At 38.1% G+C, this 26523-nt stretch overlaps 1 protein-coding gene across 5 annotated transcripts in view; it reads right to left on the bottom strand.

The window, feature by feature from the left end:
* EYA1 (EYA transcriptional coactivator and phosphatase 1) overlaps positions 1-26523 on the bottom strand; it is a 181445-nt gene that overhangs the window by 151564 nt on the left and 3358 nt on the right. For 4 of the 5 annotated variants that reach the window (XM_065903226.1, XM_065903229.1, XM_065903227.1 and 1 more), the window contains exons 2-3: positions 24098-24147; positions 22423-22541 (exon numbers count right to left, since the gene is read on the bottom strand). In XM_065903226.1, coding sequence (XP_065759298.1) covers positions 22423-22537 — 115 coding nt within the window. In that variant the 5' untranslated portion in view covers positions 22538-22541; positions 24098-24147. The remainder of the gene's footprint in view (positions 1-22422; positions 22542-24097; positions 24148-26523) is intronic. The other variant, XM_065903231.1, reaches the window with a different exon arrangement.

Genomic DNA, 26523 nt, shown 5'->3' with positions numbered 1-26523 from the left:
AAGTTGAGTCCAAAGGGAATCACTTCAACTGACTGTTCTAATGTAGAACAAACAATAGTGTGATTGAAGTTTTCACTTTTCCACTTCTTCTTTGAGATTAGAAGTCTTAGTTGATGCTAATAAATTCTGATATAAGCCTGTATTTCCCTCTTCTCTTCATGCCTCCACGAAACCTAACAAGATTGTTCTTCATAATCATTACACTGCCACAGATTCAGGGAGCCAGGGACACCAGTGCTGGTGCAGTTTCCTGCTCACCCACATCCTTACCTTACTGCTTTAAAAAGAACTCATATAATGCCCTGTACATACAAAGCAATAGTTCTATTTCACTCTGTACTTGACAGATTACCATTGGGATCTGAACTTAGTATCAAATATCACATGACCAGGAAAAGACCAGAGCTATGCTTAAGAGGAATAGGTCCTACAAAGCACCTACTACGTGTGAGAATCTTTATAGACATTTTAATTAATCCCTTTAAATAATTTTACAAGTAGATCTCAGAAGACAATGCACAAACTCTCCAGTTTCACATGCAAAAACTGAAATCAGAGATATAAGGAAACTGCCCAAGTGGCCGAAATGGGATTTCATGTTAGATATTTTTTATTCCAAGGCTGAAAACACTGGCAGTTAAGTGGCACATCCCAATAATAAGGGCTACTTGACAACACAGGACAGCAATGGAGGCACTGCCACACTCTGTAGACATAACGGGAAGCAAAACCCCTACAGTCCTTGTATTCCTGGAGTGATAATGCTTCCAGGCTAGAGAACTCACTGGCAGATCTCAAGGGGAAGGTCCACACTCACCTGGCTGCCCGGGAAAGATGGTGAAGAAGAAATTTACAGTGTGCGATGTTAGCCCAAGTGACTCCTAAGTCTTTTTCAAATCTGAGGTCCTTGATTCTGTAGACTGGACCGCAAAATTCATGAAAGCTTGACTCTGCCTAACTACTGCTACCTTTGTACCCCTAAGACCCACCTGAGCTACTCTCCATATTTGGCTTAATCAAGTAGTTTTCACTGCCAAGAGGCATATTTAATTGTCCTTGAGAGGCCATTAAAAATATGCAAAAAGAATAGGAAGGAAAAGAAGGGGATACTTAACCTTTTAGGCCTCAAGCCCATTGCTTTTTGCCATTGTTCAAATATACTCATCTATAGACTAAAGAATAAAGACTCCTGTTTCCTGATGAATCCTTTTTTTTTTTTTTTAAAGGCTCACTGTTACAGAGAAGAGCCAGTTCATAAAGTAACTACCAGAATATTCGTGATCTTATCAGGTACTGTAGGTCAACCTGCCATCATCAGCCACCTGATGCTACAGAGACTGGTGACTTACTGTGATAGAAAATAGTTTCTGAATGAAAGCCAAATAAACAGAGACCACTTCTAGCTCTGAGCATGCCATGCATACACCCACCAGAAGATTAAAAAAGACAAGATAATAATCCTGTGGCCACCAAAGCTTTACATATCCTTACTAGTGCCATGACATTTATAAATATGTCATAAATGACATAATAAAGCACCTTACCAAAGCTCTGAATTTAAAAACACAACATTTTTAAAGTTTGATCATTTTAAGGTGCTGTTATGTCTGACAATAAGGATCTTCTCTACACTACCTACCTGAAAAGAAAAAATCTATGAATAACCTGTTTTCCTCTAAATAATGGTAGGATTCTTCTATCTCCACCACTTTTTCCTTTGCTATATGATTTCATTCTGTCAGAAAACAGCAACTTTTGTTCTCTTTTGCCCCCACTCAAGAATCTGTTTTTTCTCTACCACTCTGAATTTTCAATCTCCTATCTGATATTTAAGGACTCATCCTTTAAAAAATACTCAGAAATCCGTCTTCCCCACTTTAATCTCCCTGATCCTTTCAACAGCTTCAGCTAATCATGCACTTTAGGCTTGAGCTATACTGGACAACTTGCTATATCCTCCGGAGGTACCACACACTTCCATCTATCAGTGCCTCTGAGCTTTTGTTTTGAAGGCAAATAATTCAAATAGCCACCATAAGACTTTGTGAAGTTATTCCATCTCTTCAACACTGATTATCTCCTCTGCAAAATTTACAAAGTGATATCTACAGTGGCATTTACATAAGAATCCACTCAACCATAAAATAAAGAATAAAATCTTTCCATCTGTGATAGCATGAATGGATCTTGAGAGTATTAGTGAAACAAGTCAAAAGAGAAAGAAACACTGTATGATTTCACTTCTTTGGGGAATCTACAAAGTAAAACTCACAGATAAAGAGAACAGATGCTCATAGATACAAAGTGGTTGCCAAAGGTGGTTTATGGGGTGGGTGAAATGGATGAAGGGGCTCAAGAGATACAAACTTCCAGCTGTAAGATAAATAAGCCATGGAGAGGGTGACTATAGTCAATAATATTATACTGCATATTTGAAAGTTGCTAGGTTCCTGTCACAAGAAAAAAAAAATGTTATCTACATCCTAGGAATGCAGTAACGATCCATTAAATGTATGTAAAGTACCTGGCATACAGAAGGAGCGGAAACTATATTTATCATCATCATTAGTAGCAGTATTATATAACTACTATACTGAATGCCTTCCTCCTAGGGGATAGTACAGGGAGCAACAGGGAATAGAGTTAAAATATATAATAAATAAGTGAATGAATGAATAAAGGAAACGATAAAGAGTTAAAAGCACCAGCTTTGGAATTATCAGCTGAGGTTCAATCTAGATTTGCTATTAAAACAGTATGAACCTGGAAAAGTGACTCAATTTCTCTGTGCCTCTGCTTCCTCATCAGTAACTGGGGACAATACACTCATGAGAATATGTCAAAAAGATAAATGCTTATAAATCATTGAACACTGAGCTAGGTCCAGATGCCATACTTTTATAGTTAGTCTATCATTAGAGTGTCTTATTAAAATGATGATGAGAAATCAAAGTGGTTTCTTCTGGGACAGAATCTGTTACAAACTTCACATTAAAGTGAAGCTTACCCTTTGAAAAATAAATGAGAAGAATCTGAAGCTAAGTGGCTTGTTTAAGATCAACCATGAAGCCATTGCCTCAGGACAGCCAAAATCAAATCAAGGTAATTTGGATGTAACAAGAAGGCAGGACTAAATCATGATTATATTAATAAAACATACACCTCTGTCATTACAATCAGTGTATACTCTTTCTGAAGAAAGGGACTAGAGGAAAGATGCTGACCATGGCAATCGTGATAGAAGATTCCAGGAGAACATGTGGGCATCTCTCTCTCCAGCACTATTCAGGGTGAATATACTATATGTTAGATCTTCCCAGGTGACATTAGTGGTAAAGAACCCAGCTACCATGCAGGAGACATAACAGACACAGGTTCGATCTCTGAGTCAGGAAGATCCCCTGGAAAAGGAAATGGCAACCCATTCCAGTATTCTTGCCGGGAAAATTCCAAGGACAGAGGAGCCTGGCGGGCTACAGTCCATGAGGTCACAAAGAATCAGACACGACTGCGACTACAGAGTACGCACGCATACTATATATGGCCCATGAAAGAGAACCCTGTTTTGATTCACCATAAATTTAAGCAGAGACAGATCTATCACATCACTCTCAAGATCAACCAACTAACCCATCATACCATGATTTCATGCTCACCAAGCAACTTTATTATTGATGCAACATCCATATATCTTCTTTGCAACAATACCCCGATATTTGGTTATTTGGTCTCAACAACTTCCATCACTTCATCCCAAGGGACTATTTCCTTCTGCCTCCCCTAATTTTAAAAACAGGCAGCAGAACTATTTACAATAGCCAGGACATGGAAGCAACCTAAATGTCCATCAATAGAGGAATGGATAAAGAAGATGTGGTATGTATATACAATGGACTATTACTCAGCCATGTAAAAGAATCAACTAATACCACTTACAGCAACATTGATGGTCATATTGAGTGAAGTCAGTCAAGATAAAGACAAATATTATGATACCAATTATATGTAGAATCTTTAAAAAATGGTGCAAATGAACTTATTTATAAAATAGATACAGAGTTACAGATGTAGAAAAACTTTTGGTTACAGGAGGTAAAGTGGGAGAAGGGATAAATTGGGAGACTGAGATAGATATACACACACTATATAAAACAGATAATAAGGCTAATTAAACCAATATAGGGACTTCCCAGGTGGTGCCAGTGGTAAAGAATCCACCTGCCAATGCAGGAGATGCAAGAGATGTGGGTTCAATCCCTGGGCCAGAAAGACCCCCTGGAGAAGGAACTGGCAAACCACCCCAGTATTCTTGCTTGGAAAATTCCATGGACAGAGGATCCTGGTGGGTTACAGTTCACGGGGTTGCAAAGAGTTGGACATGACTGAGCACATATAAACACATCATCACATATGCATATGACTGTTAGGGTTATCGATGAAAAATTCTAGTTTGCTTTCCAGGTGGCAATCGTGGTAAAGAACCCATGTGCCAATGTAGGAGGCATAAGAGACATGGGTTCAATCCCTGGGTTGGGAAGATCCCCTGGAGAAGGGCATGGCAATCCACTCCAGTATTCTTGCCTGGAGAATCCCATGGACAGAGGAGCCTGGCGGGCTATAGTCCATAGGGTCTCAAAGAGTTGGACATGATTGAAGTAACTTAGCAAGCACTCACAAACCAATATAAAATAGATAACTAATACTGTACAGAACAGGGAACTCTACTTAATACTCTTAAGGGTTTATATTGAAAAACAATCTACAAACAAGTGGATAAAAGTATCTATATAACTGATTCACCTTGCTATACACCTGAAATTAACACAACTTATAAATTAACTATACTCTCAAATTTTTTTAATAAAAGCAAAACCAAAATCTAAATAAATAAGCAAATAGGCAGGTCTCTCCTAACTTAAAAAAATCTTTTCTCAACCATTATCTATTTCTCTCCCTTCTTTCATCACTAAGTTTTCTAAAAATCTGCCTTCGAATTCTTAGTATCTACTCTCTTTAGTCCTCTGCAACATCCCTTTATAGCTACTATTTTACTAAAAAGATTTTAATTGCCTAATTCAAACTCTTCTCCATCCTGATTTTCCTTAGTTTTTCTGTGGAATGGGCCTTCCTCTGACATTTTTCTCATCATTGATCAATACAGGGAAACAGCAATGTTTCCCTGTTCTCCTTGTGTTTTTTCCTCTGGACTGTTCTCCTCTGCATACTCTGTGGTTCGATAATTGTACATCCTCCTTATCCATCTAAATTTTCCTTCACAATCATGTCTTTTCTTGCAACTATTAAAAAAAATATTTTCCATGTAGACAACTCTCAAATTTTTATCCATACATACAACTTTTTCATGGAGACCAATCCTCACATTCCAATTGTGCAATGCCCTTGTCTGGATTAACGGGAAATCAAGTGCTCAAATGCAATCTCCTCATCCTATCCTTTTGTAGTGGGCAAGCCATCTAGACTGAGTATCTCACGCTGATTCCTCCAAGCAACTCTTTCCTCACACTCCACTGTTAACCTATCATCTCTACCGTTCTAATCCTTCACAACCACTTTTCCCCTAATTTCACAGTCACAAGCCTAATTACTGTATACCTCTTCTCTCAGAAAAGCTAATCAGTTGGCCTTTCAGTCTGTGTTTATTTTGAACAGAGATATTTATCTTTCTATAGACTAGACTGGAGCAAGTCACTTTGCTGCTGAGGTCTTCAACAGGTTTTTCATTTTCTTCAGAATTAAGTTATCATAACGTTATCACTGGAAAAGACCCTCATGCTGGGAAAGACTGGAGGCAAAGGAGAAGGGGGAGGCAGAGGATCAGACGGTAAGACAGCATCACTGACTCAAAGGTCATGAATCTGAGCAAACTCTGGCAGATAGTAAAGGACAGGTGAGCCTGAAGTGTTGCAAGCCATGGGGTCACAAAGAGTCAGACATGAATTAGCAAGTGAACAACACCACCAACAACTTTATCATATTCTTAAGGCCCTCTATAAGACCAAGTCTTTTTCTTTTTTTTGCTTTCTATGCCACTTCCTTTATACACACTTTGTATAACAACTAGTAACTTACAGGAATACAAGAGCACTACAAAATAGGCACATCCTATTTAATCATTCCAACTTTGCTGTCTGACACTTATCTACATTTTATAGGCAAAGAATCACACACCCAAACAAACCAACCAACACTAGCCTACCAAACTGGCCGACCAAATGTTTAATACTTCCTCAGTTCCACAGTACTGCTAGTGCCTTTCTTTCTGACGTTAAATGTTCTACAATTTCCACTGATCTGAATCCTTCATGGTTCAATCGAAGTCCCACTTGCTTTGTAAAGATTTGCCTGATCTACTACTCAGGGGTTATGCTTCTTTTCCTTGAGCCACTAAATCTGAGTTTGTACCTCATTTAGAACACATATCCTATTCAACCTTGTTTTACATTTCATAGTCTTATCCAAATATGATATAGATTTCTTTATAGTTGGAACTCCAGCTTTTTATATCCCTATAGAACAGCCCAGTGCTTCACACATAAGTGGAACTCAATATTCACTGAAGAAATGAATGAAGGTAAAAATGTACAACTGACTTTGAAAAGCAGATTACAACTGACTTCATACCTCTGGGCACATTGCATAGGGCAATTAAACACACTGTATATGATTAAACTGAAAATTATATTTTATTCCTCCGAAATTATCACTGTCAACTTCTACGCAGGTTCTTATAAAACCTCTCACTCACAGGACACATTTCCCTCATACTATTTTGAGCAAAGTACTCTTTGGAGAAGATATATTCACATAAAGAATATCAATCATTGGTTTTGTATATTTAGAGAGAATCCTTCCTGATCTTTAAAAAGAGAGATAAGTAAGTCACATATATTTAATAATTTGTGGTCCTGATCAGTTCAAGGCAAAATATTAGATACTGCTATAAGCAAACCTTTACACAGACCTTTAAAGAGCTACATCACACATGATTATGCTGTACAGATAATAAAGAACCTATAAGACAAAACCATAACCATTGCAATGTTAAGTTATAGTTTGGATTCAATGATAGTATCACTCACAGATTTAATGAGTACCCTATCTCAAGTCAATAAAGCAGAAATAGAAGTTTTTCTGGAACTCTCTTGCTTTTTCAATGATCCAGTAGATGTTGGCAATTTGATCTCTGGTTCCTCTGCCTTTAGCAAGAGAGTTACAGAAAAACATCTATTTCTGCTTTATTGACTATGCCAAAGCCTTTGACTGTGTGGATCACAATAAACTGTGGAAAGTTCTGAAAGAGATGGGAATACCAGACCACCTGACCTGCCTCTTGAGAAACCTGTATGCAGGTCAGGAAGCAAGTAAGAACTGGACATGGAACAACAGACTGATTCCAAATAGGAAAAGGAGTGCATCAAGGCTGTATATTGTCACCCTGCTTATTTAACTTACATGCAGAGAACATCATTAGAAATGCTAGGCTGGATGAAGCACAAGCTGGAATCAAGACTGCCGGGAGAAATATCAATAACCTCAGATATGCAGATAACACCACCCTTATGGCAGAAAGTGAAGAAGAACTAAAGAGCCTCTTGATGAAAGTGAAAGAGGAGAGTGAAAAAGTTGGCTTAAAGCTCAACATTCAGAAAACTAATACGATGGCATCTGGTCCCATCACTTCATGGGAAATAGATGGGGAAACAGTGGCTGACTTTATTTTGGGGGGCTCCAAAATCACTGTGGATGGTGACTACAGCCATGAAATTAAAAGATGCTTGTTTCTTAGAAGAAAAACTATGATCAACCTAGACAGCATATTAAAAAGAAGAGACATTACTTTGCCAACAAAGGTCCATCTAGTCAAGGCTATGGTTTTTCCAGTAGTCACGTACGGATGTGAGAGTTGTACTATAAAGAAAGCTGAGCACCAAAGAACTGATGCTTTTGAACTGTGGTGTTGGAAAAGACTCTTGAGAGTCCCTTGGACTGCGAGGAGATCCAACCAGTCCATCCTAAAGGAAGTCAGTCCTGAATATTCACTGGAAGGACTGATGCTGAAGCTGAAACACCAATATTTTGGTCACCTGATGTGAAGAGCTGACTCACTTGAAAAGACCCTGATGCTGGGAAAGACTGAGAGCAGGAGGAGAAGGGGACAACAGAGGATGAGATGGTTGGATGGCATCACCGACTCAATGGACATGGGTTTGGGTGGACTCTGGGAGTTAGTAATGAATAGGGAGGCCTGGCATGCTGTGGTTCATGGGGTCGCAAAAATTCAGACACGGCTGAGTGACTGACCTGACTATCTCAAGTCATGAGGCAGAAGTAGAAATGTATGTTTTTAAAAAATGTGACACAAAAAGTGGCATCAAGGGATACCAAAGGCATATAGAAAAAGAATGGATAAAATTGCATGAAATGTGAAAGTAAAAGATAGCAATATTCCTACATTTATATATTTTATTTTAGACATAACTGAATAACTAAAAGATTATAAGGAGCCATTCAACTATTTCTCCTTTATTGAAAAGAATATATATCCATGAATTAAATGATTTTTCTTTGGTTAATATCCATTTGGAAAACAAGGTATCCCTTTATGTTCAGATTGGTTTTATAGTCTGGAATATGATTATAAGTACTCTAAAATTTAAGTTCATCTTCTTTTCCTTAAAAGGGGTTCCCTGGTGGCTCATATAGTAAAGAATAATTTGCCTGCAATGAGGGAGACCTGGGTTCAATTCCTGGGTCAGGAAGATCCCCTGGAGAAGGGAAAGGCTACCCACTCCAGTATTCTTGCCTGGAGAATTCCAGGGAGAGAGGAGCCTGGCAGGCTACAGTCCATGGGGTTGCAAAGAGTAAGACAACTCTTCAAAATAGCAATACTATCTATCTTATGAAAACCAAATCAACACACATAGACCAAACTTGAACTTAAGGGTGTACACAGCCAACAAGGAATGTTGATCAATCGAAATTCGTTATTCACAGGAAGTATAGCATATTGGAAGGGCACTGCACAACGACTTATGTAGAGGTCTAGACTAATTGACTTTTTGGTGAAAGAAATGATACTTGGTAAATATCCTTTGAAATATCCCTTTGAATGTTTGACTCAGTGGCTTCTAACCTTCTGGAGAATGAATCCTTCTTTCTAACATCAAAATATTTCAGAACCCGGATGATAGCCTATTTTTAATCTATTGATTGGAAAAGTGCCCAATAACAAAAACCCACTGTGAATTTTCAGACAAGAAAATTTGTTGTGATTTCATAAACATAACAGAACATCCATATATGAAAAAGAATTAAATAAGGATTCCAGTTTTGTTGTTGCTGTTCAGGTTCCTAACACACAAAATTCAGGCAGATCTCATGAGCCTCCATTTTGCTATACCTGGTTCCCTCAATCCAATCTACCCTTGAAATTGCTGCCAGATTCATACCTAAAACACTTGCACCATATCAACCCTCATTCAAAATATTCAATGCCTTCTCTACTGGTTCCAGGATGAAGTCCAAATTCCTTAGCCTAATATTCAGGGTCCTCCACAGTTTGGCTCCAGATGATCCTTCCAACCTTATCTACTATCAATTCCTTTTTCAGCCCCACTAGTCTCCTCCCTGTCTCCCACATTATCCTACCTTTGTTCATATTGGTCCCTCATTTAGAATGCATTCCATCTCTTCTCAATCTATTCAGGTTCTACCCATTTCCCAAACACTCAGCTCAGATTCCATCTCTTCCTTGAAGCCTGGCCAGACCTCAGCAAGCTGAAGAGCTCTTTTCTCTAAACTCTGAGAGCACTTTTGTTTGACTCAGTGGCTTCTAACCTGGAGAATTAAGCTCTCTTTCTAACACCAAAATATTCCAGAACGCAGATGATAGCCTAATTTTAATGTGTTGGTTTAAAGTGCCTGATGACAAAAAACCACTGTGAATTTTCAGACAAGAAAATTTGTTGTGATTTCATAAACATAACAGAACATTCATATATGAAAAATAATTAAACATGTATGTGGTCTTTTAATCTTAAATGTGCCATTTGATGACTTTTAACAAATACCTACATTTAGATGCTAGTGTGTTAAGAACGCAAGCACAGTACAATGGCCTGAAAAGACTGCTCCAATTTTAAGAATTAAGGTAGCAATAGAACAGTCTCAACTTACGGCACAGGCAATATTTATGTAGAATTTTCACCTGGAAGAGTAATCATTTTAAAAATAGCTTATGTTTCTTGAGGGTTTACTACATGTCAGGCATTGTGCTAAGCACCTTACAAGTAATAGCTTATTTTGCTTTTCGTGGCAACTTCATGAGATATTTACTATAATTGTCATATTTGAAAGATGAGAAAATCACAGCTTAAAGATGTTTAAAAACTAGCCTAAGGTCACACAACTAGGTTTCAAGTATCTTTGATTACCATACTTTTTATGAAACAACTGAAAAGTCAAATGTTGTTCAATGAGGGTTTTATCATCCTTAATCACTTAATCTCTGATGGACAGTTTAACAATTAGTGAAGAGCACAGCAACAGGAATGTCCCAGAAGAGCAAGGCATTGAACAAAAGTGTATCAGTGCATGCTACAAATTAACAAATGGTAAAACAAACTAGTGTATGAAGACCGGAAGCAGATGGGCTGGCTCAGGTTCAGAACCTCATTCATAACAATATGGAAAAACATTTTACTTGCCTAAAATGTAATCAACCTACCAAATTTACATCTCAGATCGTACCCTTTTCCCATGCTTCACCAAACCACAGGAGCATTCAGACCTAACTCATACCCGCATTGGGTATTAATTGAGCAAGTACTTATGGAGTACTCCAGGTACTCAGAGGACCTACAAAGGCTATCAGGGGAAGTGAGGATCTCCAAGGGAAGTAAATCTCTCTTTCCATGGAAACAAGGCAGTAGCCATTCTCAGTAGATATGTTTGCTTAAAAAAAAAAGTCACCTGTATTATTCTTTACTAATAGTTGCTCTTTGAGCAGGTAGTAGATGGCAGTGACTGGAGTTAGTATTTTAAGTCTATAGCTGAAGAGAAGGTATAATCTGTTTGTAGGACGCGTATTAAGTGAACCTTAAACATGCATTCCTATATACATTAGGTGGAGACAAATACTTTTTGACTCCACTTACACAAGCTGCCCAGAATAGTCAAACACCTACAGTCAGAAAGTACACAGGTAGATGCCAGGGGCTGGGGGATGGAGTGGTGCAGTAGGCGGATGGGGACTTGGTGTTTAATGGGGACAGAGTTTCAGTTTAGGAAGGTGAAAAATTTGGTAGATGGATGATGGTGAGAGTGCCCAACAATGTGAATGTACTCAGAGCCAATGAGCTGTACAGTTAAATATGGTTAAATAGTATATTTTATGTGACTTTTACCACAATAAAAAAATTAAAAAAAAAAACCTCGAGCCTCCACTAGGTGAAATAGATCTAGTGATAAAGGTGCAACCCCCGTTTTACAGTGGGGAGGGCAGAGGCTCAAAGATCTTAGTCGCTCAGTCATGTCCAACTTCTTATGACCCCATGGACTGTAGCCCACCAGGCTCCTCTGTCTATGGAGTTCTCCAGGCAAGAATACTAGAGTGGGTTGCCATTTCCTTCTCCAGGGGATCTTCCCAACCCAGGGATGGAGCTCTCATCTCTTATGTCTCCTGCATTGCCAGGTGAGTTCTTGACCACTAGTGCCACCTGGGAAGCCCAAAACTAGGAGACAACTCGGGCTTATCTGGGATCAGAGATCTTACATGATAATAACAAAACAGCCAACGGATATTAAATGTTTCCTAGGAGTCACTGTGTTCTAAGTGCTTTACCAACTCATTTAACTATCCTCACATCCCGAGAGGCAGGAACTTTCATTTTACAGTCCAGGAAGCTGAGATAGAAACAGTTCAGTAATTATTCAGCATTGCACTCACTCTCCAGCAAGTAGCAGGGCTGGTATCCTCATTTCAGAGCCTTCCCCAGTCCTCTGCTCTCTCTCAAAACCTGTATGTCAGTTAGAGTTATGACGCTGAGATTTTAAGTCCAGGTTAGTCTGATTGCAAAATCCATCCTCTTACTATCATGCAATACTACTTTGCTACATATATATTTTTTATATTGTCCATTCTCTGCTTTCCTTAGGGCAAGTATCAGAAATTTGTGCTGAAATTGTAATATATAAATAAGTACATGATTTCAGATAAAAATGCCCTCATAACTTCTTACCTGCAGTCTTTTCTCCCTACCTATCACCCACTGAAAAAGACCCTGATGCAGGGAAAGACTGAAGATAGGAGAAGGGGATGACAGAGGATGAGATGATTGGATGGCATCACTGACTCAATGGAAATGATTTTGAGCAAACCCCAAGAGATGGTGAAGGACAGAGAAGCCTGTGTGTTGCAGTCCATGGAGTTGCAGAGAATCACACATGACTGAGAAACTGAACAACAAATCATCTGTTGAATCAAAGTTTCAAAACACTACCTAAGTGTATTTCTCAGACACAGACTCAATCACATTACTCTCCTGCTCGCAAGCCTTCGGGCCATCCAGCTCTCTCAGGCTTGAATTGAAACTCCTGAACTTGGTACCTAAGGTTGCAGGTTGTTCATCATCTGCTTGGGTGACTGTCTCAGTCCCATCTCTGTGCACTCTACCCATATGTTCCACTTCCCCTGCCACACACAGTCCCCAGGATTAGGGGTGGCCTTGCTCCTTCCTGGCATAACATCCAGTGTTTTTCTACCTCTCCTTCGAGATTCAGTTTAAGCATTACCAGTGTACAGATACTATCCTCAGTCACCACAATCATGGCTGGGTATCCCTTATCCTCTGGAGAATACAGTTCTGATCATCAAGTATGGTGGTCATCTGACTACAGGACTGCAAATCGCAGGAGACTATGAACTGCTCCTTGCTAGAATGCTATGTGGTAAATTTCTAGACATAATCAGTTAATAACTATTTCTTGAATTAACAAGGAAATGGTGGATATACAGTATGATCTATATTCTTATATAATATGCATATTCTTTTCACTGCAGTACGTATATATCTTTGCCCCTCTAATTTTTTTCACCTTAAAAATGATCTCTAGCCATAACTCCTTGCCATGTACGTAAAGATATTAAACCTAAGTGTACAAACTGCTTGATCTTTTTATCATTCAGCTGTTTGTAAAAGTTGATTCATCACTGATAAATACTACTAAGTCCAAGTTGAAGTTTCCATTTTTGAAACAGTTAATTAGTACATATCAAATGCAAGTCAGTTGAGTTCAGTCCCTCAGTCATGTATGACTCTTTGAGACCCCATGGATTGCAGCACACCAGGCTTCCCTATCCATCACCAACTCCCGGAGCTTGCTCAAACTCATGTCCATCGAGTCGGTGACGCCATCCAACCATCTCATCCTCTGTCGTCCCCTTCCTCCTCCTGCCTTCAATCTTTCCTAGCATCAGGGTCTTCTCCAAGGAGTCAATTCTTCGCATCAGGTGGCAGTGAAGTATTGGAGTTTCAACTTCAGCAGCAGTCCTTCCCATGAATATTCAGGACTGATTTACCCTAGCATTGACCGGTTTGATCTCCTTGCAATCCAAGCGACTCAAGTCAGTTACGATGGCACAAATTCAAACTCAGCAGCAATGTTGACTGAGGATGTTTTCTGGATGAACAGCCTATGGCTACTGTAGGAACTGGTCTGTGAAATGATCACTTTCAAAAATCTGAAAATTGGGCTTGAGCTAATTATTGAACCTGTTAATGCTTTGTAAATAAAATTAGTGAGTCTACTAAAGAGCCTCTTAATGAGAGTAAAAGAGGAGAGTGAAAAAGCTGGCTTAAAATTCAACATTCAAAAAACTAAGATCAAGGCATCCAGGCCCATCACTTCATCATGGCAAATAGATGGGGAAACATGGAAACAGTGACAGAGATTATTTTCTTGGGCTCCAAAAACACTGCAGATGGTGACTACAGCCATGAAATTAAAAAAGACGCTTGCTCCTTGGAAGAAGAGCTATGACAAACCTAGACAGAGTATTAAAAAGCAGAGACACTGCTGACAAAGGTCTGTACTATGGTTTCTCCAGTAGTCATGTATGTATGTGAGAGTTGGACCATGATGATTGGATGGCATCACCGACTCAATGGAAATTAATTTGAGCAAACTCTGGGAGATGGCGAAAGACAGGGAAGCCTGGGGTGCTACAGTTTCATGGGGTCACAAAGAGTCAGACATGATTTAGCAACTGAACAACAAATGATTATCATCATTCACTTGCATTAGTATGCAATAACAAATACATGCTGTTTATTCACTACCAAGCTTTCTGCCAGCCGCAGAGAACGCAGTAGTAAACAGATCTATCCCTGCCTTTGAGGACTCATGAGCCTCTAATAGGTGCAATACATATAATAAATGGAAGCTGCAGCTCCTTCATTGGGTAATAATCTTAGAGAAGGTAACAAAAAAATCTTAAGGCAGATTAAGTATTTCAGTAAGCACTAAGCTTTTAGGCTACTGGGAAGTCTGTTTTTTTTAGTATAAAGGATGTATGCTTTAAAATCAGCCTGACATGCTGTTGAATCTCTTTTCCAACACAGATACTATGCTGTATAGACAAATCACAAACTCTTTAAAATGAGGTACAAAGAAGTTCTCCTAATCTTTTTGAGGGTAAAACAAATAAGGTAGGTGGAAGGAATAAAAGATATGTTCAGATAGCTAGTAAGAACTCAATCTATTCGGCTCATAGCCCTTATTTTGCTAAAATAGTATTCTTCCCACACAAAAGTCCCCTTACAGAAACAGACTCGGTGATAAGATAGGGAAGTATTTTAGATTTTGATTTAATTTTATGAAAGAAAAAAATCTCTGATTTGTATTATAGGGAATACTTTAAATACCTCCTTGAAATGTGTATGGTAGAGTCTGCCCACCTTTTTTCAGTGTAACAGGATACCAGAAGCATGAAATAGAACTGAAAAATCTGCAAAACCAGCAAACTACTTTGTATTAGGTTGGTCAAATGTTTCAAACACACTTTTTGGCCAACCAAATACATAATCATAGTAAGAGTTTAGTTATTAAATACTTGGGGGTTCTGAAACTTAACATAAATCCTTGATTAGCTTCTCAAAATTTATGCCCTCTTTTAATAAAGGTGATATTTAGCAGTCTTTGAGGATAGCTATGTAATAGATGACTTTTTCCTACCCAAAGTGAAAATGGAAAAATAGAAAATCTGTAATTATGTGCATAATTTTCTATTATATGTTCGGAGGCAAAAGGAGGAGAATAAATTACTCTTAGACCTTACCCTAAGTAAGCAAGATGAGAATAACCATGTGTGTGTATGTGTGTTCTAAGTCACTTCAGTCGTATCCAACACTTTGCAACCCTATGGACGGTAGCCCCTCAGATTTTTTTGTCCACAGGATTCTCTAGGCAAGACTACTGGAGTGGGTTGCCATGCCCTCCTCCAGGAGATCTTCCCGATCCAGGGGTAGAACCTGTGTCTCTTATGTCTCCTACCACTAGCTCTACCTGGGAAGCCTGAGAATAAGCATACACATACACAAAACCACACCTCTTTTATCTATATCCTGCTCACCCCACGTCTTCAGAAATTAGCAATTACTTAAAGCAGAGAATCCATGATCATAGGGATAAGAATTAGCCTAAATAACTGGCACTCACTAAAGATTTGCGTATCTCTCTGGCGGAAACCATAAGTTTCTCCCAGAGATGAGGTGTCCTTAAGGAGATACATCTTTCTGTTCCTATGAAAGTTTTAGCCCAGCTAGGGAAGAGAGGTGAGCCAGAACTATTAAGTATTGGGAATAGATGAAAACTGTCTACATTCAGGTCATTAGTTTATCAAGAAGCTTGGCCTCCTAGAAACTCTGAGCCTTTTCCAGGCAGTATTGGAGTCCCCATATATTAAAAATACAGTTAGTGATATACAATCAGCTAGAGTACGTTTGCTAACCTGTAAGCCCCACACATGACACCCCCCTTTATTCCTCCTACTTGACCTCCTCTACTCCCTGTTATCCTCTCTCCTGTTCTTAGAACGTGGCGTGCACATCCCAGCTCCTGGCGTTGGTCACTGCCCTTCCTATGGAGCCCCCAACAAATGCCATTTAAGCTGCTTCTTTGAGTTTTGCTTGGTTACTACAAGCTGGTTCTCAAAGTCAAGAGATGTATGACCAGTGTATCATCCACTTCCAAATATCTGCTGCTGCTAAGTCACTTCAGTCATGTCTGACTCTTTGTGATCTCATGGACTGCAGCCCGCTAGGCTCCTCTGTCCATGTGATTCTCCAGGCACTAATACTGGAGTGGGCTGACATTTCCTTCTCCAGGTCCAAATATCTTCCGAGGCACAAGATTTCTGAGCTTCCGAGGCACAAAAGACTTCTGAGCAGTAGTAAAACTGCAACCACTTTTTAAATTTCACAGTAATACTGTTTCAATCCAAATGTGCATATAATGACTATGATAATGAAAAGCAGAGATGATTTCCCATCTCTGTTTGATCCCAGAGAGGCTTAACAGAGACAGACGGTTGGTGGAATTATAATTAAGTCTAAAGCTTTGAAAACTAGTAAGAGACAATCCCCCTGATGCAAAGAGCTGACTCATTTGGAAAGACCCTGATGCTGAGAAAGATTGAAGGCAGGAGGAAAAGTGGGCAACAGAGGATGAGATGGCTGGATAGCATCACCAACTCGATGGACATGAGCTTGAGAAAATGCCAGGAGATAGCGAAGGACAGGGAAGCCTGAGGTGCTGCAGTCTACGGGGTTGCAAAGAGTCAGACACAACTTAGCAACTGAACAACAATTGGCAGATGGTGGGAATAACATATTCTCTCCCGTAAGTGATATACTGATTTGAAAACCTAGAGTCTAGACTCAAACAGAACTTGATTCAAATACCAGTGGTACCAATTACAAACCATGTGTCTTTCAAATTTGGCATCTAACTTTCCAAGACTCAGTTTTCTTACACTGGGTTGACCAAAAAGTTCATTTGACTTTAAGTAAAAAATGAAAGACATCTGTCATTTTCACCAATTACTTTATTGAACAACAAGTACTCACTAACCAAACATACGTTCTGGTGAACTCAACACATGAGACAGTAATGGTACCCCGTTTAGTTGCTTAAATTTGTATCCAACTCTTTTGCAACCCCACGGACTATACCCTCCGGGCTTCTCTGTCCATGGGATTTCCCAGGCAAGAATACTGAAGTATGTTGCCATTTGCTTCTCCAGGGGATCTTCCTGACCCAGGGATCAAGCCCATGTCTTCTAGAAGGGGTTATTATTTACATGTGGTCTAGAAATTCGAAGAGCACTTAGTAAGTCACTAGTGTGTTACAGGTTTTACTTATCATGCTCACAGCAAGTAAGACCTGCCATTATCCCCATTAGACAGACGAGACTGAAACACACAGAAGCAAACACATCTGAGCTCACACAGCCAGCAAATGGAGCTGGGATTCAAACCCAGTGTCCTACTCACTGTGTTGGTGATCAAAGGATCCTCTGAAGATTAATGAAATGAATCAGAGAATGGTCAGCTTAGTGACTAGTAAGTTATTTATAAAAATCACCCATTATTTTTATTAAGTATCAATAGGTATGTGAAAATTATTCCCATAACTATGTATGCAAATATTAAGTCTTAAGTTATTTTTTTTTCATCCTTTCATGGCTTTTGCTAAAGAACAATTTAAAAGAGGCCAATTTTTTGACTACAAACTCTAAAAATGTCACTTAGAAGCTCCTTTACTTACAGTGTCCCTTCATCTTCCAGAAACTAAATCATGCACAGAAAGTAAACAATAATAAAATTAGATTACTATTTTTCTATTGACAACAGAATATTTGACCACAAATATACAAATATAGTTTTTTAAATGTAGCCTCAAACCATAATTTTATACACATTCACTCTAGTTTCCATATTTTTCATAAATAAGATTTCTTAAAATACTCTGGTAGGATATAACTGTACTTTACGAAATTAAAATTATAGTGAGGAAAACAAATTCAAGGTAATTTGCATTCTAAGCTTTGTAGGAATGATAAGTAAACATTAAACTCCTGATAATAGAAATTTGTAAAACTGAATTAACCTATCATCCTAAAATATGCAATACACAATTAAATCAATCTTAAAATGCAGAAAATTTAGCCACCTAATTTGAGATTGCATCTCTTATCATCTTGGAAATCTGATATACCAATTCAAAATTACTATTCAAATTACCATCAGAATTCCTGAAACCCTATTTGCAGTAAAGATTCCAATTGCATCTGGTTTTATGTCACTTCAAGGCAAATTCCTCTGCTTTAAGACAAGTTTAGCCTCTTCTTGAGTTTGTATCTAAATTTACAATCCAGAAAACTCAGATTGAGGGCTTTTAGTTCCACCGGCTCACACCTCCTTTTTGTCCTTCCCCACTCCTCACCCCCAGACAACCAAAAATAAACACTCACACTAGCAATATACGAACTGACCAATCTTAGGCCCCCATGGTCTTAAGACAACCAGAAAAAACAAAGATGGAAGAATCACTGCTTTGCAAACAAGGCCTTAATTAGGTATGTAAATAAAAATCCCTTTACTGCTCGATCCCCAAGTCCTTCTTCAGAAACATTTCCCAACTATTTCTCACATTTACACAACACAAACATCAACATGCAGCCTCTAGCAGAGAGAGACCTTGAACACATACGCTGGAAATCCTCTCAGATTAGATGCTCACATTTAACTGATGGAAGCATCATCGCCCAAGAGCCCATGCCTTAAAAATTATTCTTTAATAATCTAATAACAAATATCTTTTGTTTGGCCACCATAACCATTCCATCAGTCTAAGTCAAGATTTAATTGTACAATAGTAATCTAAAATATTGACTAATTCCTTTGGAAACAAATTACTCCTAACAGTGCTTTTCTGAATGCAAGTCAAGCATCCACTTATGCTATTTTATATTTTTGACTCTTTATGCTTTCTATTTCAAAGACTTATAAACTGGGTGAAACCCACAGTTCACTAAAACAATAACGATTCACAGAGAGGTTGGAATATACAAACGTGCAGGCTTGAAACTTTTGAAACCCGAAATATTCAAGCAAGAAATCTCACTAAAGAACATTTCAAGTAGGAAGTAAAAAAGCACAATGTTTGAGGCTGTGGCTCAGTGTCTTTATCCCTTAGATGAACCATGAAAATAGGCACTAGCCTGTGAGGACAGAACCTACAAACACTGAGTCTTATGATAATTTGGCAGCAGACTTAAGAAGAAACTTAATATTCTCTGCCTTGCCACTCCATTCCCTTCTTATTTGTTCTTCAGATGAAGTTATGGTTTTTGAGACAGGAGATTTTCATGTTTTCTTAGCCTCATAATAGGAACAAGTGGTTGCAGGAAATTTAAAAAAAAAAAAGAAAGAAAGAAAGGCCCTGGAGAAAGAAGATAACCTATCTAAGTGGAGTTAAGGTCAACAACTATGTAAACTCAATGGAAGTTTTGTCAACCTAACTAAGGAGATGCATTGCAACTGGACTGCCATAAAATCACTTTAAATATCCACTGTGGCATAGAGAGCCTGAAATACCTATTATGGACTTAGGGGAGGTGATTGATATTTTAAACACTCTTTGAAAAGTTAAGGAATTTCTTGTGGGTTTTTTTTTTTTTTCATTCCACTAATTCAATGGTGAATATTGCTAGTTTCGAAATAAATAAGATTTCAAAAAAGGGATAGGAAAATCTATAAAGATTCTATTCCAGGAAAGCTTGCAGACACTCTGTTCACTGATTTTAAGCTTAACTCCTCTAGTGGTGACTGAAGGGAAAGACACACATGCCTTATGGAATATGTAAGTGGCATGATAAATTGATTCACAAACTTAGTAATAACCCAGAACTTTCTGATGCTGTTTGTATCCAAACAGGCCTGTCACACAGATGATGGGGAAAGTTTGGGTCCACATTTTCAAACTGTGCACTAAAACTGAATATCCCAGTCAATGGACTAAAACTTCATGTATTCTCTGGATAATTTATACTGATACCTCTCACCTCACTTTCTAACTACCATAACCCTGGCAAAGTACCCCAGTGAAGAGTACCTGAAAACAAAAGAGGTAAATAAACAGGTATGATAAAAACAGCAACAAGAAAAGAATGCCCTAAAACAGAGTCAGATGAGTAACTGGGTACTTGTCTGAAATATGACTTAGAAATAGATCTTTTTAGGCCTAAGATAAATTAAGAGTTTCTTTCAGGATAAGAAATAATTTCTAAGTATCTCTCAGGCTGATGGTTTGGCAGGTTACACAGCTATCTAAAATATTTTCTCATTTTTGATTTATTATAGCTATGTAAAACTTTGATGAAGTACATATTCCTGAATATGAACATATCAAGCTATTAAATGCAAATATTCAGAAATATGATCATTTCACATGCCCTTAAAAAAACCAACCACACATCATTCACACGAAGCCATCCAAGAGGCAGTTTCCAACATATACCCTGTTTTAACATTGTCTGATTCTTCTTTTGTAGAAGATTTGCCAGTGAAATGATGACAAAATGAAAACATTTTACCCCTATTTCTTCACATATGAGAAAATTAACTCTCATCATTTCACAGTTATTCCTACCAATATGTATTGGTCTACTCCCTTAAGCAAAACAATTTAACACACTTAAAAGCTTTGTTCTTTAAGTTACTTTAAATGACTATCTTATGTGGACTTCCCAGTGATGAGAATGACTGGGAAAGGTCTCCATCTCTGGTCCCCTGATGCTGCCCTCAGCGGTCACCCTACCCGCCGACACTGGTCTAGGGCAGGCCAGCCAGGGCCCTGCAGTGGTCCGTGCACACCCCAAGTCCAGTCCATTCTGCAAAGCTGCCATGCTCACACATGAAGCCAAATTTCACAGGAGCGAAAGGAAGGACTGCTGGCTTTTTATCTTATTTGCTCTATAAAATCTACTTAAAACACTAGAATGACTTTCCTATATGTAACTGAGATTTCTTTTTGATTGCCTATTGATATGGACAGAGAAGAGTTTCACATACAAATGAACCTTTTTCAGAGGTTTTTTTCTTTTTGGCTGGGTCAGCAAAGTTTATCCTTTTAACAGAGACCATTTTCCATAACGTGAAGGTATTTACTCAAAAAGGAAAATACAGACTACTTACATGTAAAAACAATCACTGTCGCTATGAAAGTTACCAGTTAACTCCTATCAGAAACAACTGATTTTATTATTGTATCTCTTACCAGAAATTTCATATCATTATCGGTTTTAAAAGGCTTTCCTCACACATACTGGAATACTGCACCAAACAAACAATTTTATGACATGGGGTTTTTTGTTTGTTTTTAAGAACTATGATTAAAGATCATCATGGTGATTGAGAAATGATGGTTAGGGTTTGGTTTACGTATGGAATTCTAAGATTGATAATCCATCGGACTTCTAATGAAACTTATGCTCTAAGGTCCTAAGGCTTGATAAGGAATAAATAAGCAAAAATAGCATCTTCGAAGAAGAAATTTTTCAATAGAATAAAAATAAATACAATACAAAACATACCCTTCTATGAAGCTTTAAAAATATACATAGTACTTAAATAAACATGCACACCAGCTAATGATAAACACAAATAGTTTTACCTATATGTTTAGGCTTAGGTATACATGCTTTGAAGTAGGTATTTCTACTTACATAAAATTTACATAAATATTCATATGTATTATACAGAAATCATTGAATAGTACTATGTTTGAAATATATACTTAATCTTTACAAAGTAAATGAATTTCATGTTATCTTCCAAATGAGGTTGCATATTTGTAAACAGTATCTTTTACTTCTTTATATGTTGCATATTTGTAAACAGTATCTTTTACTTCTTTCACCATTATATTTTAATGGTGAAAGTCACACAAATATTAGGCACACAAATTATTTATTGATATTTAGCAACACTCCAGGTCAATGCTGCACTGAAGCAAATTTGGTTATATTTAGTAAAAAGGGAGAGTAAAGGAAATAATTTCAAATATTCATGGCTCATAGAGCAAAATAATTACAATTACTCCTGTGCTGTGAAGAACAATCAGAAAGGAAAAATACATTCAAAGCATAAATATGTCATGCACACATACACATGTATACTGTGCATATACATATGCATCTCTGTGAAATAACACCAGTCTACGAATGGTAGAATAGTAGTTTCACGGATTTGACAACTGCAATCATAACCACCTAGAAACACCGGGCACAGTGATGAAGAAGCAAGGTGCAAAGTAAACAGTGAGAAGGCAGCCACTCACCTTCGGTGCCATTGGGAGTCATGGAATTACTATTTATATGAGAGTTATCGAGTTTGGGGGATTCACTACTACCACTCAGACGGCTATGCGGGCTGGTTAGATCCTGCATTTCCATAGACCTAAAGACAAGAAGCCTTCCGTTTGACAGATGTACCAAATTCATAACCCCACTATTTAATGCGCTAACGACTTGACACCTCCTTTGAAACACATTCGCACAAAAGTCCCATTGTATCTATTTTCTTCAGTTCCAAATAGTTCCCTCTTATATTTGCACTTCAGCCATCCTTTCAAAATGTGGACTATTAAAAGATGTCACTGACCTTACCTATCCAGCCAAACATCGTATGGAGTTTTTTGGTTTTTTAAAAAAAATTCTCTCTCCTTCAATAGCTCATCAAGTGCCAAGATCTAATGAGATGATTCCATCTGTTTTTATTATCAAAGAAAACAGACTGTCCTGCTTTTCTTTTTAGATGGAGGAAAAAAAAAACCCTAAGGTGTTATTTTTCTAAAACACGAAAGTGTAAAATTGAAAAAAAAAATTCACTTTTCTATTGAATCTCTTTCATCTAATAAATTAGCACTAGGAACTCCCTTATAATTTACCACCCAATTGCAATTTAATGGGTCTCCAAACCAAATAAAACACTTGAAGCCTATAGTCCAATGACAGGGAATGAGATAGCCCTGATGCATGTGTTTACTCTGGCAAACTGCTTAATTGTTCCTCTGTTTCCCTTGAAACAAATGCAGCATTAAAACATTCTGATGTCCGCTCACTTGTTTGCTCTGTGGATTACATACAGCCAGCCCAAGTGAGGAGGGATCAGGCCGGCATACAGTGAGTGCCCAGAAACAGGAGCACTCAGGACACCTCAGCTGTCACCTACTTGGGGAAATCAGAACAATGCCACCGCCCTGCTCAAACTGGGCATTTTTACAACACAAAACAGCGAAATCTTCCCGGAAAGTTCTTGGGTTCAGCAGCTACTCTACTGGGGACAGAAGCCCCTATTCATGCTCACAACTGCAGAATCATCCATTTCTATTTCACCTTTTCTTAATGAAGAGAGGAGACCATTTCTTTAAAGTGACTAAAAACACATCTAGATACCGTTCTGTTCTCTGCCAGCCAAGTGTTTGGAAGTCTAAGGCCTATTCACTTTATGTTAAACTATGTTTTTCTTTAAAAAAAAAAAAAAAAAAAAGAGGGGGTTAATATTACATGTATGAAGCTAAGACTGTCTGTTCCTCACCCCCACCGGGTCAATAAAAGCTAGTCAATCTGGAGGTTGCACTTAGACTGCAAATGTCAGTTTTTATAACGAAGAACGTGTTTTACTTCTAAAGTGAGTTTTGACTTCCCCAAGTCTTTGGGATTCAAATGAGAAATGGCTTAAAATCCAACTTTTCTCCCCTAATTCTCAATACACATTCAGAGTTTTCCTAACCCCAGAAAGTACAGCCCCTAATCATTTTCAAATCCAGGCTCCTCTTCCCTTTCTACATATTTAACATTTTTTTTTCTTTTACAAACACACACACACACATTGTTAAGTAATTTCCAACCAAGGCTATTAATAGAAATAATTAAGAAATACTAGACAAAAATAGATAGGGGGGTCATAGAGAGGTAATCTCCCCAAATGTCAAATATCAACAGTATCCTTACCTGCAACTTGAGGAAACAGCAACATCTGAACTGGTTTGAGATGTTTGCACCTGTGATCAGGGGTAAAAAATTAGAAGCTGTTGTTACTCTGCTTCAGTGTCAGCTCTTAATTACACAGAGCACATGGCTCAGGACGACAATGCTCTCTTTTAACCAAAAGAGAAAAAGGAGGATTCTGCAGCGGTGAAAGGCATATTGTCTTTAAGTTGAGGTCTCCACTGTTGTTTCCTCCTCCAGGTCTACCCTCCTCCTCCCCTTGTGGGGGGGAGGGGGGAAGCAGCCAAATGACGGGATAGTGATTCATCACTGGCCTATGACAGCTGCAAACGGGATTACCCCTCCCCCAATCAACATGCAAAGCAGCCCTACCCAGGCAACTCGGGAAAGGTACTTGAAAAAAGATAGCTATTAGCAAAATGAGCATGTTTCACAGCAGCAGTTCAAGCATTAACCCTCCAGCATCCTCAGATCTTTCATCTTCTGCTCTCACCAGCTGAAATAGAGTTCCCGCCCACGAGTTTGACTCCGGACAGTGTTTCTCCTTATGGTGATGGTTTTGTCCCATATTTACTATTTGTCATTGAACAGTTTGCTCCAAAGGGCTTCTGGGCAACTTGCAGACAATGCCAGACTCAAGGAGAAATGGCCCAAGGCAAGTTCTTACCCATCCTGGAGCCCTGCACTCATTCACCCAAGGAAACCGAAAATTCAGTGAATGTTTTAAGTTCAAGGGAAATCCATGCCTGCCTGGTGAAATAGCCAGAGCAGTTTGCTTTCTGTTTTAATTTTCCATCTATTAAATCAGGAGAGAGAATGGAGAGTTGAATAATCAGTTCAGTATCTCAGTTGGCCAGAGTTCCGGTCTCTTTTGTCCCCAGAGGAATCTGTATTTGGGCTTTCACTGAAGGACTAACTTAGCCTACAGGCTTTACTAGTCACTGTTCTTCCTCCAGAGGCAGCAAGGTGATAAACTCAGGTGAGGGTGGGCTGCTGGCTCACCAGCTCAGGCAAATGCCTGACTCTGAGGTGAAGAACATTCTGCATAACATTTAAAAGGACTCAGAAATCTAGATCTTTGATGCGCATATTCATTCAACCGGAAAAGACATCAATTAGGGTTACAGAGCAAAGATGAATAAACTGAAGCATCTCAAATGGCACAGAAGTTATCCAACCAAGTATCTTCTATTGAGTCCTGTTATTTTTTAATTATGATTTATGACATTAAGTAGTACTACCTTTTTGGCAGGAATAAAAACATCATTAAAGTCTAAATATCTTGGTCTAATATTACGTGAAATTCCTAGGTCTACTTTTCAAGAATATGTGCAGGATGCAAAATAATTTGAAAGAGATGCCTGCGTATTTAATGAAAAGTATTTGAATGCCTGCAAGGTAGGTCATTTGATGCTAACAGCCTTCTGCAATTTTTTGTTAAATTTTCTCACACAAGAGTAAATGTTTCCATTTAGAAACTACAGTGATATACCTCAAGGATAAATTTCCTCCCCCCATTTCCATTTTTATACACCTGGAATAAATTATAGGTGAGAACTAACTTAGTTTTAAGAACTCTCTTGGCTTAATTATGTGAAAGAGTATGTAAAATGTCCTTTCTGTTACATGCTAAAATACATTCCTATTTTAACACTAGGCTAAATACTATAATTTTAGAAATGTAATGTTAGTTTCCTTGTATACTTTCAAAGTTTGATATTTTTATTTGAGGTTTAACCTATTCTATTTAAATTTCAAAGCCAAATCTGTTAATAAAAAATGAGCTTCAAAATAGGAATTACTCTAACACGTTTTCTCACTGAAAACAAATGCATTTTCACAACATACATTTTTTGTGTGCTGGCTAGACTTTACTGTACTTGGTACAACTTCTGATTCCACATCCATGATCTTCATTTCATTAAGTATACTTCAGATATTCTTTTGTGTCTCAAGGATTATTTAAACCATGTGTTGTGTGTTACTGTTTTTAAAAATGACTCTTTAATCAAAATAACTTTAAAACAACTAATCCTCACTTAGGTTGGTCAGCTGAATCCACATCGTGGTCCAGGAAAAATAAATCTACTCTCAAGAATGCGAATGCAGACAACAATTAGACACAGATGTGAGCAAAATTAGTTACAGTTTACAAAATGCTACACTTCACATGCTTTTAGTTTTTTATGTGTAGTACAAGATTACAGCACAGTAAGGAAACATGGTCTTGTAATGACTTATCTAAAAAGAACACCTATTTCTGATTGGAGCTGATTTTCTCTTATGTTTGCCAAAAATCTCTGGAAGGTTCTGGGTTTTCAAGGTCTCAAAACATAATGTGCTGCAAAAATAATTAATTAGGCACCTTTCCATTCAAAAGAAAAAAAACTATTTCATGGTTTTTAGAAAAATGCTGTTAGGCATTCAGT

The sequence above is a fragment of the Muntiacus reevesi genome, chromosome 12 (genome assembly GCF_963930625.1).
Source record: "Muntiacus reevesi chromosome 12, mMunRee1.1, whole genome shotgun sequence".
Classification (NCBI taxonomy): domain Eukaryota; kingdom Metazoa; phylum Chordata; class Mammalia; order Artiodactyla; family Cervidae; genus Muntiacus; species Muntiacus reevesi.
The sequence above is the reverse complement of the archived record's forward strand: the minus strand, read 5'-3'. Positions and strand labels throughout refer to the sequence as shown.